Source organism: Ambystoma mexicanum, chromosome 4p (genome assembly GCF_040938575.1).
Source record: "Ambystoma mexicanum isolate Mex_15411 chromosome 4p, UKY_AmexF1_1, whole genome shotgun sequence".
NCBI lineage: Eukaryota > Metazoa > Chordata > Amphibia > Caudata > Ambystomatidae > Ambystoma > Ambystoma mexicanum.
In genome coordinates this window covers 659,150,823-659,167,645 of record NC_090927.1, presented here as the reverse complement: position 1 = coordinate 659,167,645, position 16,823 = coordinate 659,150,823, and the positions used below count along the sequence as shown (strand labels likewise).

At 44.2% G+C, this 16,823-nt stretch overlaps 1 protein-coding gene across 7 annotated transcripts in view; it reads right to left on the bottom strand.

The window, feature by feature from the left end:
• Positions 1-16,823, bottom strand: part of ADGRB3 (adhesion G protein-coupled receptor B3) — a 1,879,974-nt gene that overhangs the window by 105,875 nt on the left and 1,757,276 nt on the right. For 6 of the 7 annotated variants that reach the window (XM_069606193.1, XM_069606199.1, XM_069606200.1 and 3 more), the window contains one exon: positions 456-491. The exons of the other annotated variant lie outside the window; for it this stretch is intronic. In XM_069606193.1, coding sequence (XP_069462294.1) covers positions 456-491 — 36 coding nt within the window. The remainder of the gene's footprint in view (positions 1-455; positions 492-16,823) is intronic. 7 annotated transcript variants of the gene reach the window in all.

Sequence of the window (16,823 nt, the reverse complement as noted above, 5' to 3'; positions counted from 1 at the left end):
AGAACACACACTGGGTTCCTTGAGGCATCACTTATTGTTTGCGCTGGTGGGGTTGCCATGGGCTGCAATTCCTGGCTCTCCTGTCGTTTTGCACTGAAATTGCCAGCAGTCTTAGCCAGCTTAGTCATTGATGAATGGGCAGGGGAGTAGTCCAGAACATCTGCCAGAGAGCAGCAGGTTGCGTGCCCCGCAGTCAGCAATCCTTTGACAATGAGCCACTGTGTTTCTCTTCCTTCCTGCTAAGGAGGAGGAGTAGGGAGCTTCTACTGGCTGTGCATTGCCCTGCATCTTGGCAAATCAAAGTGAAACTCAATTGCTAGGACGCTGGGTGCTGCTGTCTCTGCAATGTGCTATGCAATGCGCCATGCAATGCCACCTAACGTGTTATAACTTCACACAGCCGCACAACGAATACAAGAAAGAAAACAAGTAAACCAGAAACATGTCCCACTTACTTCAAAGTCAAGGTCAGAATAACGGGATTTTCTTCTCTATTAAGCATGAGAAAAAAAGAAACGAAGAAGCTCATTAAATGCATGTATCACACAGCAGAACAGTTCAATTAGACGACACAAAATGCATTGTTTGGTTGCTGTAGAGTATGTTTTCTTACACATGATGTTAAGGAAGCCACTGCACCGCATGGACAGGTGCAACTAGGGGAAGAATTGGGCCAGAACAAGTCACAACTGTCTTGTCGTGGCCCCATTGCATGGAGGTCTGATGTGCAACGCACTCTACCAGGGGCGCTCTCAGCCCCTGCCTGCAATTTATCCTGTGTGCTTTTCGAACACGCTCCAGAAGTCTCTCATTTTGCAGCCATATATCATTTATTTACAAGCTGCATTAATTTGTCGCCCATTGCTCATGAAAACAGCCTTAGCATGAATGCAAAGTGGTCCACAGAAGTGTATATGGCCCATGATCTGCTGACATTTTACTGTTAGGGTGAGTATTGTGAAGTCAACGTTACATGCTCAGAAGGATTGAATGCCTGAATTACTATTACTATCACATTACGATCCTTAGTCATCACACACAAATGTCTCTCTAACACAGCACTGAAATACCTGATGGACACATTTTCTACAGCTCAGACAGACCTACTAGATCCAGCTACCTTAACTGACTCACCATCCCAAAATACAACTTAAAAACAGCAGGAGGTTCCAGCTTTCCAGTGCTAGGGGCCAAGTTTCGGAATCTGCTCGCACCAGCCATTAGAGCAAAAACCTCATTTTGGTCCATCAGAGTCAAGACTAAATCCTGGCTCTTCTCCCAGAGTTCTAGCTAGCATGTCTGACTAGCTCTCACATAGTATACTGTATATATTGTATAGACAAGTTAGACATTATGTACTGATCACATATCCTGGTTATTGTAGACCTGCAAGCACCAGGGTCGACTGTAAATTCTTTTGTAAAGTCGGAACCTGCCTGACTTAATTTCTCTGTAAACTCCCTAATATTTGATTATGACTTTGTAACTTTGTAAATTTGTTATTACTTGTCCTGTGTTCTGTAACCTACTACGTATCCAAGTAAAAGCGTCCAGATACCCTTGGGTTAGGTGCGCTATATAAGTAAATAAACTAAACTATCACAGGCCAAATTCATGGTCACTCTTATGTTCCCAAAAGGCAAAGCAGCCAGCAATCGGTACTCAGGGCATCCCGCATTATTCTATTTCTACCCACATTCCTCTGACGACCCCCATGAAAGGGGCTGGGGGAGTTCACACCGGACATTGTTTTGCATTTCCAGCACTAGGTGCAGTTTTACTTGTGAAACGTCTATTTTTGCCATGAGCTCCTACTCAACAAACAGTAATGTTACCTGTTTTGAAAAATAAAACAAGCCAAACGCTTTGCGACTCGGTCAGACACAGCCATTTTAGCTGCTTTGGCAGGAAGGATTTTGGAAATTCACTGTGCTACCTCACATGAACCCCTGCCTTTGGCTCAAACGGAAATGTGACTTGACAGAAGCATGGAAGGCTGGTTTCCGGCAGTAAGGAAGGGTCCTTGCTCAGGGCCCGCACCATTGCTTCATCAGCATGCAAGGAGAGGCAGGGAATGCCTGGAGTGTGACAAGATGTTATTTGAAGGTGAAAGCAAGAGCTTAACAATGACAACTTCAATGTGCATCAAAACCTATTTTCCCCAAACTCTGTAATTGTGGCTTTATAATCCAGCAATGTTTGACTTAGCTCCAAGCAATGATCTCACAGAAATAGCAACCACAGTAGCCAAAGATTCCACAAATGTATTGAATTTTGCTAAGTGTCTTTGAGATTGCCTCTGCAACTATAATTGCACAATAGAAAGGAGGACCACTTTATTGTACTGTAATGTAAGCAGTCTTGTATTGTGCCCATGTGCACGTTTGGCTCTGTAAGAAAACAGGGGGGGGGGTCATTAAAGGAACAGTGGGAAAGTCAGATGCAATACCTGCAGTGTTGATGGGGGCAGGTCGGAAGAAACTTGGAAGTATGTTGTCCGTAGGGAGGAACCCAAGATCTGATAGACTACAGCTCTTTTGGACTGGTTAGCTGATGATGTGAGAGTGTGTGTCAGGGCTAACAAGTCCTTAGTCGTCGAAGTCCAAGGCTTAGTCGTAGCTCGATTAGTGTTGCTGTGCTCAAGGCCAGGCATGTGATGGCCATCTGTGGGGGGTTAGTGTATTTAGTGTAAGATGGCAGGATATCTTAAAGGGGAGATGGTTAGTGAGGGTACTAGGGTAATGGGCCTTACAAGGTAAAACAACATGCAACACTACACTCCCACCACTGGCCTCTTGCATACAGGTCCCATTTCACTAGCATACACTGCTCCTGTCAATCCCCCTCTCCCTCTCTGACACATCAATACATTGTATCGGTTACCAGTCAAATGGTCGAAAACATTTGGTCGACAGACAATTTGGTCGACACCATTTGGTCGAATGCCAAATGGTCGAATTTTTTTTTTTTTTTTTTTTTACCCATTTTTTTTTTTTTTTGGGGGGTCCCCCCCCAACCCCCTTTTTTTTCTTTTTTCTTTTTTTTCCCCACACGAAAACCCACAAAACACATATATATATATATATATAAAAAAAAAAAAATTCGACCATTTGGCATTCGACCAAATGGTGTCGACCAAATTGCAGTCGACCAAATTGCAGTCGACCAATTGACAGGACACCCATTGTATCACACGTGCAACAAAACAAGCATCTGCGAGTTGGCAGATGAGGAAAAAGAGGAAGTCTGTAAACTCCAGTAAGTTACCATAGGCTGCAGCTAAGGGTAATGGGAGGCACAAACCCTTTGTTAAGAGAAAGGTGGTCTTGAAATAAATGTGGGGCAACAACCACCCAATTTTTCTTGCTTGTCTTGCTGGCTGGCAGGCTGAGAGATGCCTCAAAGCTCACTCTACCCTGCTCAGGTGTTGTGCTCAGTGGCCTGCTGGGAATTCAGCTCATCAAATCAGGCCCTATCTTGGGCAGGACAAGAAGGAGTTTGTCAGGCGTTCACTCAGCATTGGTCAGGGCAGTGGCTAGAATACCTTCTCATTTCACACAGAGGTCTACTTTACTGTCCCCCTCCAGCCCCAAGTTCTTGTCACACGATTCAAAATGAGGACCTTTACTTGCTGCTTGCAGACCAGTCCCTGCTAAAATCCTGGAAAAATGTATACTTATGTCATGAAAAATAGTCCAACAATATCTTGGACCATGCCCACTTAGGATTCAGACCAATTGGGGGAATGGAATCAACATATTTATCCATTTTCAATGCACTTATGGTGAAAAAGAATGCCAGCATCACCTCTGCCCTTTTCCTCCTAAACATCAGATTTTGACTGTCAACCAACAATAACTAATTAAACAGACTGGAAGAAGCAGGACAGGGAAATACTGTGCTACAGTGGACAAGGTTTTTCCTTGAGAAGATAATAGAAATGATGTGGTCAACCCCGTCCAGATCAAGCTCACACAACATACCCTGTGAAGCACTGAAGAATCGAACCTGTCACGATAATTAAAAAGCACAAACGTACCTCGTACAATTACACATATGACAGAAATCATTTTCGAAATGACTACCAGCAAAGGCGCAGTCACGGGCCTCAACAACTGCCATGCCCAAGTGAATGCATGGATGAGGTGTAAACCTAGATAAGACGCTGATCATTGTCTCCTCACCCACCAACACACCATAGGAAGCCCCTTCAGAAATGGGTACCAGCCCAGAAACGACTTAAGTGGTAAGAATCTGAGCATGCTAATTGACAATGGGCCAATCTTAGGACTGCAATTTAACATAGTAGAAGCACAATGTTTCTACCCCTGATGCTCAGTCAGGTGGGTAATGCCCTTATGCATCTTCCCACAAAGGACCCTTGTCATCATATCTTTGGTTTTATAAGAATAGGCTCTGTCAAGAGCACATATTCCGGGCTTCTGAATTACCTGACAAACAAACGTCAATGCATCCAGAACACAATGGGAAATTATTACTCGACAGAAAAGAACACATTAAACAAGCTCATACGTCACTCCACTGGCTACCAGTCATGACAGGAATCCATTTCAGAGTACTTTGCATTCCTCATAGAGCTCTTTAGAACTGTGGGGACAAATTCATCTAATGAAAGATTATCCTATACAAACCAAGGAGACACCCAGCAAGACTATACACCTAAAAAAACCTTTGATTCGCAGGAGCAGCCTTCTCTACATCAAAGCAAAACCCATGATCTCGCTTCAAAAGGGAATTTGTAGAATCCAGGATCGCCACATATTCCAAAAAATGCTTTACAAACTTCCAATTAGCCAAGGCACCCCATTGATTGCCATTCAGAATTTACACCAAAGCTCCTGTGGTGATTCACTACTATGATTAAGACTTTGTTAATAATGTTAGCGCCATTTCTGTACCCCTGTATTTTACCCTTTGCATTCACTGGATCTCCCATTCGTGTCAAAAATGTTTCGGCATACATTCTGACTATGTAATAATATAAGATGTATTTTTATTTTATTTTAACTAAGACATTGCATATTGCTGTAATGCACCCAGATACCTGCGGGTGTGGAGCGCTTTATAAATCAATTAACAAACAAACAAACAAATAAACAAACAAACAAACTATACTTTGCACTTTGGATTCCAATATAATAATTGCTCCATGGTGAATTTTGCTGTGATTAACCATGGGCACATCTTCTTTGCTGAGCTCGTCCCTGGTGCCCAATGCAGTTTGTAACCTACGGTGAATCACACAGATGACCAATGTTAATTTGCACCATTGGCTCTTAAATATCACACCATGAACTAAGAGAACTGTATCTAGAAAGCATTGACAAACTCTGCCCTTCCTGGAATCCTTATGCTGTATTGTCTTTGGAAATCATTCTCAATCATTTTAGGGATTCCTCAGGATGTCCCCTTCCAAGCACCTCACCCGAAGGGCTCCACTATAGACACGCCACCTACGTGGCACCCTGACCATGACTTTACCATCAGCACATCAAATGGATGCACAAAACCATACACTAGGCCTCTACCAACCACCATGCACTAACACTATCAACTTCTATGAACAAAAGCACTATATGTAGATCAACCACCAATCTAAATATCCCCCTGCCCCCATATGACTTCAAACAAGATAACTCACTGATACAACCAGCTTTCAAACCTCACATATTCTAGCATACGGGCTGCATGAGGTCCCCACCGGACACAGATTCCTCTTTGCCATAAACACAGGAAACCGTAAAACAAACCCACACATAGAGGACTTCAGGGATGCGCACATCAACGAAACAGGAAAGCCAACTTGATTTTTGCCTCTCTTTTCAACCACCAATCTTTCCAGAGCCCTAGTGCCATTGGAGAAAATGGAAATGGCAGCAGTGTATGGTATAAAGCCCTGTACCATAACATAAAATACCATACCACATACATACATCAGTTGATGCATGCGGCCAGAATGATTCAGTGTTAGCAATATGTTGCCGAAATTAGAAATATCAACCTCCCTCCCCACCACCGTAGACACTCTGTATGGTTGTTTGTTGGCAGTTTTTAATTATTCAATCACGTTCTTTGGCCATGGCGGTCTTTCTTCAAACCCAGACGCAGGGGTATTGCTAGGGCTGGAAAAGACCCAGGTCTATGCTAATGTCGGCACTGTCGGGACTCGGGAATAGCTAGCCCCCCCCCCCAGCAATGCCTCTGCCGGTTGGTTTGGCCAGTCATTGCCCTACATTCCTATTGACCTGCAACCATTGGTTTTTGCCTCATTGGGCCTGTTATGGAAATGCCTTGTGTTTAAGCCTCCTGACATGATCTATGCAAAGAACATACTCAGTTAATATGTAGCGGTACGTCTGATGTTGAGGCTCTTCAAAGGCCATCTCGCGCCAAACTTCAGATGCTTCTTCCATTGGTGCCCAGGTGTCATACCGCCGAGTTCCTGATGTCTATGGAGCCTCTGGCGATGCGGAACTTAGCTCCGTTCGCTTCGGCCACACCCCCTGTTTCCTGGTTTCCCTTCCTCTGATTCTGATTGGATGGGCGCTCCGCGGCCCAGTGTTTTAACCGGCCACTTCCGGGTCACGGATGCGTCGCAACGCTTCCGGTTTCGTCCGTTAGCTGAGTTGCTTGCTGCCTGTGGCTTTCTTACGAGTCTCTCGCTTGTTTGCTGGTTGGGTCCTCGTACCCTGTCCGGCCCCTTCTGTTCTTCCTTCCTCCTTCCGCTAGTCCTATCTGCCTTTCTCTCACTCCCTTGGTTTTGCTTTCATTCACCCGTCTCCCTTGCCCTCCTTCCAACTTGCTTACCCTCCCTCCTTCCCATCTTCACTTACCGCTTTTTTTCTCTTCTTGTCTGTTCTACTTTCCGCTCTTCCCACGCCTACCTTCAGTATTGCTTGCTGTGACCTCCCGTGTACCAGACTCCGGCCTGTTCCCCTGGACTGCCTTTGCTTTCTGTATTAGTTACTTCCTCTCCTAGCCTGTGTACCAGATCCTCGGACCGCTTACTGGACTGCCTGAGTTCTGAGTATTCACTCAACGTGTTGCCTCCAGTCACTTTCCACCAGCTCTTACCTTGCAAGTATTCCTGGTTCCACGCCTACAAGACACCCAACTATAATACAGGGGTTTTTTGTGCCTAAGGGCTTTTTCCCCTCTTGGTCGATCCCGGGGGTGGGGCCCCCTGGTCTCCCCTCTTTGGGGGGCACGGTGGCTTCCTTCCGGGGTCGTCCCTATCTTCATAAAAAAAAGGTTTCAGCTCAAAGAAAAGAAAAGAAGGGTTCTTGGAAGGAAGACGAAGGTGAGGAGTCGGGGGAGGGGGAGATTTCAGAAACTACACTTTCAAACGAAGATATCACCGACCCCGGTGACACCAGGTACACCTATGGTGCCACCTTTAAGCCTTTAAAGTTATTAATTCGCTAGACCAAATCTGACTGGCTCTCTGGCTCGCAAGCCCCTGGGGTAGTAAATTCACCACTGTGAAAACCTGTATTCCGTACATAATCAATGCTCTGTACCAGTGTCCGTATGTGATTTAGTTGGCTATGTTTTCAAGTATACATTGAAAATCCTTTAAAGGAATGCGTTGTCGTCCTACGGGCTTAATTCTCCAGTCGCCAGAGTGGGCATCTACACGAAGCCTGCGCTCTCATCATTTACTGTTGGACCTCACACTGGGATGTCTCCTCAGAGAATGGATTGATCGGATGTCCCTTTGTCACAGTTCCCATCATCCGCTGCCCATCTGCATATCGAGTCTCTGGATACTCTGCCATCATTGTTGTGCTCAGACAGTTTGACAGGGAGAATTAGATGAAAGCCCCTGCTTCCACCAGGAGACAACGTTGCCAGAGCGGACAGAGGCACGTGCGAGTTCAGCTGCTGTAAAACAGCACGACCTGCGACTCGCTTCACGGGAAAAGTTCATCAGAAAGTGTCTTTTTACATCAAGTAAGTTAAGTGAAACCTGGAAATGTCGGATTAAAATGAATCGGTGACCGCTGGAAAACATTAAAAAGGGCACCACAATCTGTATAATATATAATATAGTGAGGCAAACACATTTTTTGTTTTTTTTTGTTTGTTTGCTAAGGTCAATTTAATATATTCTGCAATGCATAGTCTGTACATCAGGGCACACCCATTTTAGCTCACGTCTGTCAAATATGTGAATTGTATGGAAGGATCATGGTAAGTTTACACTTCTTTGTCATTTTCATCAGGTCTAACATGCTGGGAAAAAAATCCTTTGTGTCTCCATTTTGAAATATACAGTGCAAACTGAGAAAATGGTGCATACCGTTGATGCATGGCAGGCAGTGTTTACAGCGGATTCCTATGGAATTAGCCTGCTTTTTGCTGGTGCAAAAAAAAGGTATATTCTCTAGGAAGCCATTGGTTTTACACCAGCATGAACGTTCTATGTTGGCGTAGAGCCAAGTGACTTTCAGAGGCGGAGGGGAAAAGGGAGGCAGAGAAACACAACTTTCATTCCATGTCCCCCCACTGCCTTTGAAAAGCACAAGCCTGTTCTGGAGAGCAAACAAAGGTATTAATGCTGGAGTAACACCTTTATGCGTGTCTAGCAAATTGAATTATGCTCCGGGGACTTGGAAAATGAGCCCCATTGCATACTGACCTGTATACATTGTGTATTGGCATGCATTTTGTACATTTGGAAATGTGCATATAATAGGTGGAAATATGGGAGGGAGTGATCATTTATATAGTGCAGCATGATAAACAAATTGTGTGTTTGTACTGTTCATTACTGCATTGATCGACACCAACTCATGCCAGGGTATCGATTAGTTAAACATGTGGATCTTGAGAAGAGCCCTTCAATGAAGATGGTTTGGGTCAAGCATAACGGTTACTCCTAGAGATGTGGCCCTTGTTTAGGATCCAAGTGGAGACTTTGAAACAAGCAGAAAAGTTTGCATTAGCTGAAGTGGGAAGGCCTGATCAAAGATCTGAGAACTCCCAAAGGAGGATACCTGAAAAGGATTAGCTAGATAACCAGGGCTGTCCGCCAGAGGCATTTGCAAAGCAAGGGTAGGATTGCAAAAAAAGAAACCTGTGTTTAATCCTGCAGTAGACAATAGAAAGCGATTCCGCCGAGAAACATGGCTACATTTAGAGAGCCTAAGTGCCCATTGAAAAACTGAAGCTCAGGCTGGTGGCCCGTTACTGGCCCTGTATACCCTCCTATTCGAGGATGATTGATACAGTTTAATAGGCCCAGTCCAAGTCGCATGACAATGACATGGTTCACAAGGAAGCAGCTCATATGTGTGCAACTGTCAAAACAATGAAGACACCCACTCAGACACACATCCCTGATCTGAGGCCTTTATACTTTGCAATTAGCCATGGAAGCAGATCATTTTAATCACCTTTAAATTTGCTATAAACATTCATCACTTTTACCTATGTAACATCCGATTTGAGGCCTTTACCTACATATTGCCTCCCCGGTACCTTTTTGAAATTTTAAGTGGAGGCATTAATCTCGAAACAGCTTACATTCCTTTCTCTGATCGCTAACTGGTGCCAACAGGGCTAACTGACCTAGGTGTGTCAGATGGCAGAGGTTAAGGCTATGCTGGCTGCCAAACCACATTTTTGACAGGCAGCCTTAGCTTCTACTGTATGTGCCCAGTGAACTATATCGGTCCACTAGGACCAGACTCACTTGTGTGACAATGCACACCGACAGATGCCTGTAACAAACACTCCCCATCATGGGCATGGGCCCCCAAGCTGTCAAATTTGCCAAAATCAATCAAAAAAAAATATCTGTTCACAATGAAGTAGCTCTGATAGTTATCAATACCACAGTGTGCAAATTTAACACTACTGATAAGGAGCCAAACCAAACACCAAATGCCAATGAAAACCTCAGCCAAACGTTACCACATCCAGTGATCCAGTGGAATGGATTGCAGGTGTTTGCCTAAGATCCAGTAAAAGCAGTGCCACAATGTAACAGGGGAATGCATTTAAACATTATGCAATATATCTATTCAGAAAAGTATGCATCTCTTTGCAAAAGTAAAGGTTTGCTCAAATGTACGGTATGAACAGATCACCTTCAATTAAAACATGGTATGAATATTGTCAAGTGGGTATATCTTGATATCCATTCATGGTATATTTTGTAGCAAATTGTATATTGACCCGAATGCATACATCAAGCCAGCAAGTTTTAATGTATGCATTGAATGATTATAACATTATGTATGATGTGAACTGTAAGTGCCACCAGGCGCCTTACAATCCAGGATGCGGGAGAAGGATATTCAATATTAAGATAACATTATCATTATGTGATTTTGTCTTTGTGGGAAAATGTGACGTGCTGTGGTACCTGCTCCTGCCCTACATTACATCTGGAGGCCTCCCATATATTTCAGTGCTTTTAAAGAATTTGCGATAACCCCCAAGGATCCATTGCCCAGGGCCCATGTTTCTTAGAAAGAAAATACATATAAGTCGGGGACAAAGATTTTAAAATCCAGGTCCGCCAACTTCTGAGGGATGCCAGGAACATTCAGTTTCAGGTCCAACCACATGGTGATTTGCGTTTCATCGACAAGGTTATCAACTGTGGAGCTGGTGTTCACAACAGATAGTCACCTTGTGGCTTATAGCTGATCATCAGAAACTCAGCAATTGTTTGTTGTATTTGCCTCTGGAATTTGGCAGCCCAATGGGAAGGGGACAGACCTTAGTTGGCTTCTGCATGTAGAGGTTCAGGTGTTAAAAATAGTATTTGAAGCCTTTCTTTTTACCCCTTGACACCTTACAGAGAAGGCCATAGCAGGAACGGGGACGGTGCAACCATTAGGTAAGATCAGTCAGATTTTGCAGAAGGGATTAGTGAGTAGGTACGTTTTTCTTATAAAGGATAATAAGCTAGATTTTCCACATCCAATGATAATTACATTGCATGGAGTATCTTTTACCTTTATAGTAATTCTTTTGACGAGTTTCACATTGGACCACAAAATTGTGGCTTCACCTAGTTTTCTGATTAGCAACCTGTTTACCTTGTTTAATAGGCCAGAACTATTTTCAGGTTCTGAATGCTCCGGGACATTCACCATTACCATATTAAGTTTGTCGCCAAGAAGCTCAGATAGGCTATTTCCCTCTACCATGGGCCCCAGATTGCCTGCAACTCTGCACAATTTAAATTCTTCTATTACCACCATAGCTGAAGTGGGGTGCTATTCTGTAGTGACTTCTGAGTCAATATGTGCCAGTATGCCTGCACTGTGGGCATATGTGCCAGCTACTGCTTTTATAGCAAAAGCTGTGACTGCTACGCCTCCTAAATAAATTCTTGGCAAAATGGGAGAGTCCATTTGGGTGTGTTGCTGGGAACAACCACAGATCGTTCTATGTGATTGGTTTTATAGTTATGGTTGGGGGCAGATTCTCTCCTTAACCCTTCTGAGGCTGAGGTGGTGGTAGCAGTAAGCGTAAGTCCCGAGTGCACACCTGCTTTGGTAGCCGCCCACTCCTCATGACTCTGATTGCTTCGCTAAATACTTCCCTGAGGTCACTTGCTCATTTTGGCTCTTCCATTTCTTCTTGTTGTCTGTGCCTCCCTAAGAGAGGGTTGAAACATGAGTCAATAGAAGCTTTGAGCCAAGATTGTACAGCTCCGCTGAGCCAGCATAATGTGAGAAGAGGCCTGGCAGGTTGGCGTCATGGGGCTCAAACTTATACTCTTGGATAGAGGTGCAGTATTTGCTCAACCATTACACCTGCACCTCCCACAAAGAGGCTGCGTGTGTGTTTCAGGTGATGTATGAATACCCCCCAGAGGCTCAAGATTCACAGAGGGCTTCATACAAGATGAAGGCACCTTTTCCCCATCACAAGATGAGGGCACCTTTTCCTCATCACTTCCTTCATGGAGTGACCTTAAAGGTTTGTTGATATGGTGATGGAATCCATACAATGCTTGAGGCTTGCTGCGACTGGCTGAGCGAATGAGATAATGGGTTCTGGTCCATATTTTGCCTGTTTTATATATTTGTGCAGATTTCTCATTCTTGCTTTGCTTTTGGGTAAAGCCTCCTTGAGGAGATCGTCACTGGAGATGAATGTAGTACAGTCTGCTATTGCATTAGTGTATTCAGAGGGGCTGGCCATGCAGTCAGTAAAAGAGACACTATTCCTGCCTCAAAGTATTTTACTGAGTAGGGGGTAGGCTAAAGTCAAGTTTTCCTGATGGGGGTCAACATTCGAATTAAATTTAAGGGAGAGGACAGCTCATGATCTCTTCCATGTGCGCTTGGTATCGCAAAACTGAAACGAGTTGCCGTAAATGGGTGGCTAAAGCAGGCATAGAGATCTGGAGAATGTATTAACTTGGATACAGTTCATTTTTAATCCTGCATCTGTCAGTAGCAGATATCAATGCCATAGGCTCACCCTCGTCAATCACGGCTATAACTGTGGAGCGCTTACCAATTCTGCTGCTTGCTGCGAAGAACACATGTTTGGCTGAGCCAGTCATAACTGGAACCATTGTCCCACTAGCTGGAGGTTCCTTGATTCTTTCATCATCCTCAAGTGGGTAAATACTTTAGGAAGCCAACCCACCTCCAGTGCCAGAACCAGTACCATCGCCTGTGGAACCCTTGGGGTCCACTACATTTCCTTGCTCTTGACCCTGTCATCCAAGAGATTGGCCCATGGTGCCTGTTATAGGTTCTTTGGGAACAACACTTGTGATGCATCTTTGTCTTAGCTTCAAAGTGGGCCCAGCTTCCATATTGCCTGCTTGTATGCTGACCAGCTACTACTGGGAAATATTGTTCAGGTTTTAAATGCATTGCTTTAGAAGGGTGCTCAATGTTAGGGGCTAAAATACTGTGGTGTTAAAATATTGGGAAGTAGTGGATATTGGGTGGTGCAAGAGGGTATGCACAGTATTAGTACTATGAACAATGGACTATGGGCTATAAACATGGCCTCAGAGTGGATAACTCAGACCCACACTATCACCAGCCTGTCTATCATGCCATAACACCTGTTGCCTCCATCACCACAAACAACAGGTGCCACAGACCATCGCAATGCACCATGCACCACTGACAAAAGCACCACTGTTTTTTTTAACTACACTTTCCCCCCTTCTCTCCCCCGACTTTCTATACGGGTCTCAGGGTCTCAAAAACTCCAAGCCTCAAAAACGTGGCCTCCTCCTCCACCTCCACCCCACGCTCCCACTGAGGACTCCCACAAAGGACCACACCTCCTCTCTACACTTCGCCCCCTTCATCTCTCCTTGGGATTAGGAGCTTGGCAGGTCTCTCTTCAATCCTTGTGATCATGTAGTGGAGTGAAGGAAGCACGTCATCTAAGCTAAAACTCCCCCATGGCTCTCAGGCTCTGTGGCTCCCCAGGGCTCCCCAAGATGCTCCTTCTCATTCCTTCACCGGCTTCAGAGCGGCCTGGCTCAGGAGACTCCAGCATCTCCAACACAGTCCCCAGCACCTTAGAGGGCACAGAGTAAAGGACCTCGCACATCATCGACGTCAAGAAGGCATCGCTTTGTTCCAGCTGCCACGTCTGACGACTCCTGAGACAGTCTAGCATTTATTGGAGGAATCTGAAGTCACTAAAGCAACTGCATGTTGTCTACACGGGGCATGGGACCAGAGAACAATCAAGGTGGGCTGCCTATAAGCTCTGATTGCATTGGCAAGGCAGTGATCTTGGGCTGCGATCATTGAAGTTATTTATATATTCTCTTTCACTTCTTCCCCCTGCTCTCCCCAGATAGCTCCCAGCCTGACATGTGGCTGTAAGTAGCTGAAGTAGTTTTAGGTCATCATTGCCTTCCTAATGTAGTTCAACCATTATCCGTTAGAAGAATTGTATTTAATGTATTTAATGTATTTTATCTTTGTGTGTTTTCATCGTACACTGTATATTTGCACTTTTTCTACTTTCTGTCATGAAAGGCTAAATCAGCTGAAAGTGTTAATACTGTAATCAAAGCTATGCAGATGACAGATAATTGTTGTTAAGGCTGGAAGTTGCCACCTCTGCAATCTATGAAAAACGGAATCATTTCATGAATGCTCTTGCCCAGTGGGTGAGTAGAGATGAGCTGTGAGCAAAAACTGGGGTTCTTTTGGTAGGAGGCGAAGTGTGGTCTGAGGGCACCCAGATTTGGCTGACTCTATGGGTCGCTGACCACCTCCAAATGCAGTGGCCAAATACCTTGGGATCAAAATTAACTATCATCTTGCACTTGACTCTCCATACACTATGAAAATCAGAAGAAAGCACAGTAGCAACGTACTTGTCTTGGAAGCAAGACCACGCAGAGCAACAGAGGTTTGAATCCCGTATCCGCACTTAGAAACCAAACTCGGGTATTAAAAAAAATTACATACTTAAAATTAAAAATACATGTCCTCCTGTTTTTTCCATTATGTCCACTCAAGTAAATCTTTCCATACTTAAACTGCTCAAGTTGATTTATCTAGGTTATGTCTATGGTGCAGTCTTGTTTTGATTATTCTAAACAGCGCTTCCCTAGGACTTCCGAATTATCCGGTTTCTCAGCAGCACATTTTACAGAATGCCGCTATCTGAATCATCTAATCTACTTGTCAAACGCATGCTTCCCCCTTTGCATCACTTTCACTGGCTTCCTATCAAACAAAGGATTTCTTTGTACAGTTCATCACCGCCTGCACAGTTCTGGGCCGTTTTTTCTCTCTTCCCGACCTGTCCCCATCTTCCTACTCAAGCGCCTCAATATTCCTTTGCTTTTTTTTAAGCATACTCGATGTAAGCATGCTTGCCTGGGCAGGTTGTATTTTTCTTTTCTGGCTCCATTCCTCGGGAACTCATTGCCAAGTATTTTCCTCTGAGTTCAGTTTTTACTTTCTACAGGTTCCAATTTAAAACTTGGATGCATACTATTTAAAGCTGTATGTGGTTATGCGTTAGCAATAGGAATCTGGTGCATGGCTGTAAGTGCAATTAATAAGTAGAAAAACCATAACATGATATATGCTACCCATTTGAAAGAAATCACACCATCCACGGCACACTGATGATTAGGTGCCCGGCTATTATGCAAGTCTATGCAAAAAGGATGAGCATACTCATCCTTGCCACTTAAGGGGTTAAATACAATGGGCCTCATTACGACCCAGGCGGTAAGTTACCACCTGGGTCGTACCTTTACCACCATGGCGTAAACTACGTTTACGCCATGGTGGTTGGTGGACTTACCGCCCCATTCCGAGGTTGGCGGGGCGGTAAGTCCCCAATTCCCATTTACCCTTCCCCATTCCCATTTTTGCCCCATAGGGCATAATGGGAGTGGGGAAGGCGTTAATTACGCCACCGTAAATTACGGTGGCGTAATTAACAACAAGGTCCCTTAGCGCCATGGATTTTAACACCTGCTAAAAGCAGGTGTTAAATCCTCCATGGCGCTAAGGGACCTCGGAATCAGGCGGTAAGGGTCGGCGCTGTTTACGCCGCCGTAAACCCCTTACTGCCTGGGTCCTAATGAGGCCCAATGCAATTTACATACAGTGCCATCATTAAGTTGTGTTGCTGGATATAGTTTGTGTTGCTGTATATAGTATTTGAACAACCTGACAAAGACGACATCCATTTGGGAATTACTTTATTTCTGCAGCTATTGAGCTAATTAAACCATTACATAGTTTCTTGGAATTTTGCTTCCTGCGGATCCCTGCACCTTTCTGCAGAGTAACCAGAATTATATTTTGAAAGTGCCTCTGTGCATGGGACAAGACCTATTTTTAGATATATGGTTAAAGGGGAACATACACCTCTCAGACTACAGATATATTTGCCAGAGAACCTGTTACTGCTGCTACTTTCAATGTGCAACATTGTGCTCTAGTTAGAGTTTGGGCAGATGGCACTGAACAGTCTCTAAACCCAACTCTAACACAAGCCACAACACGGAAGTTGTGCTCCTACAATGGAACAATTCCTCACCATCCAGCATTGTCATTGAATAATAGTATACATTTTTATAACATTAATATCTGGTGGCTGGGGTGGAGCCAATCAGATTGATTAGATGAATGCTGCCTTAACCACTGAAAATAGTGCTTGTCACACTGATGGTAGAAAATGGAATGTATGTTTTGGTAATTTACCCACAATATAGGAAGGATAAAACATATATAGGGCCTCATTACAAACCTGGTGGTCCAAAAATAAGGGTGCTGTTAGCAACGTACTGGCACCCTTTCTGGAGCACCAGACTATGAGACTGCCTGTAGAACATTGGCCTCTGCAGGCATGGTTTTCACAGAAGCACCTGCACCATCATCAACAGTGACTTTACTTCCGTGTCCACATTCCTGTGGAGTCCTGTGTCAGTAAACAAAAACAAGTGGCCCAGATATGTGATGTCATCAGTGATGTCATCAATGACATTTGTGATGTCATCTTTAATGTCCTGGGTGTTAGTCATAGCAGTGCACGGTGGTGGTGCGAGTTATGGTTGCTTAGCTTACCATAACTGATGAATGTCGGGAGGTTTTCAGTTTTGCTTGCAACCATGAAGCCCCTTTAACAATGTTTTTTCATTGATTTACATTTTTGCAACTTAACCATAACGTCCCTTTAACAAAGTTTTTTTCAGTGCATTTCATGGCTTTTACCAGTGCATGCTAATTTTCTACAATTTAATAACATCATACTTACCCCAATATAGCAACATTTCTGTCCAATTTACAAAGTTTCACCTTAAAATACTACCACTCCCCACC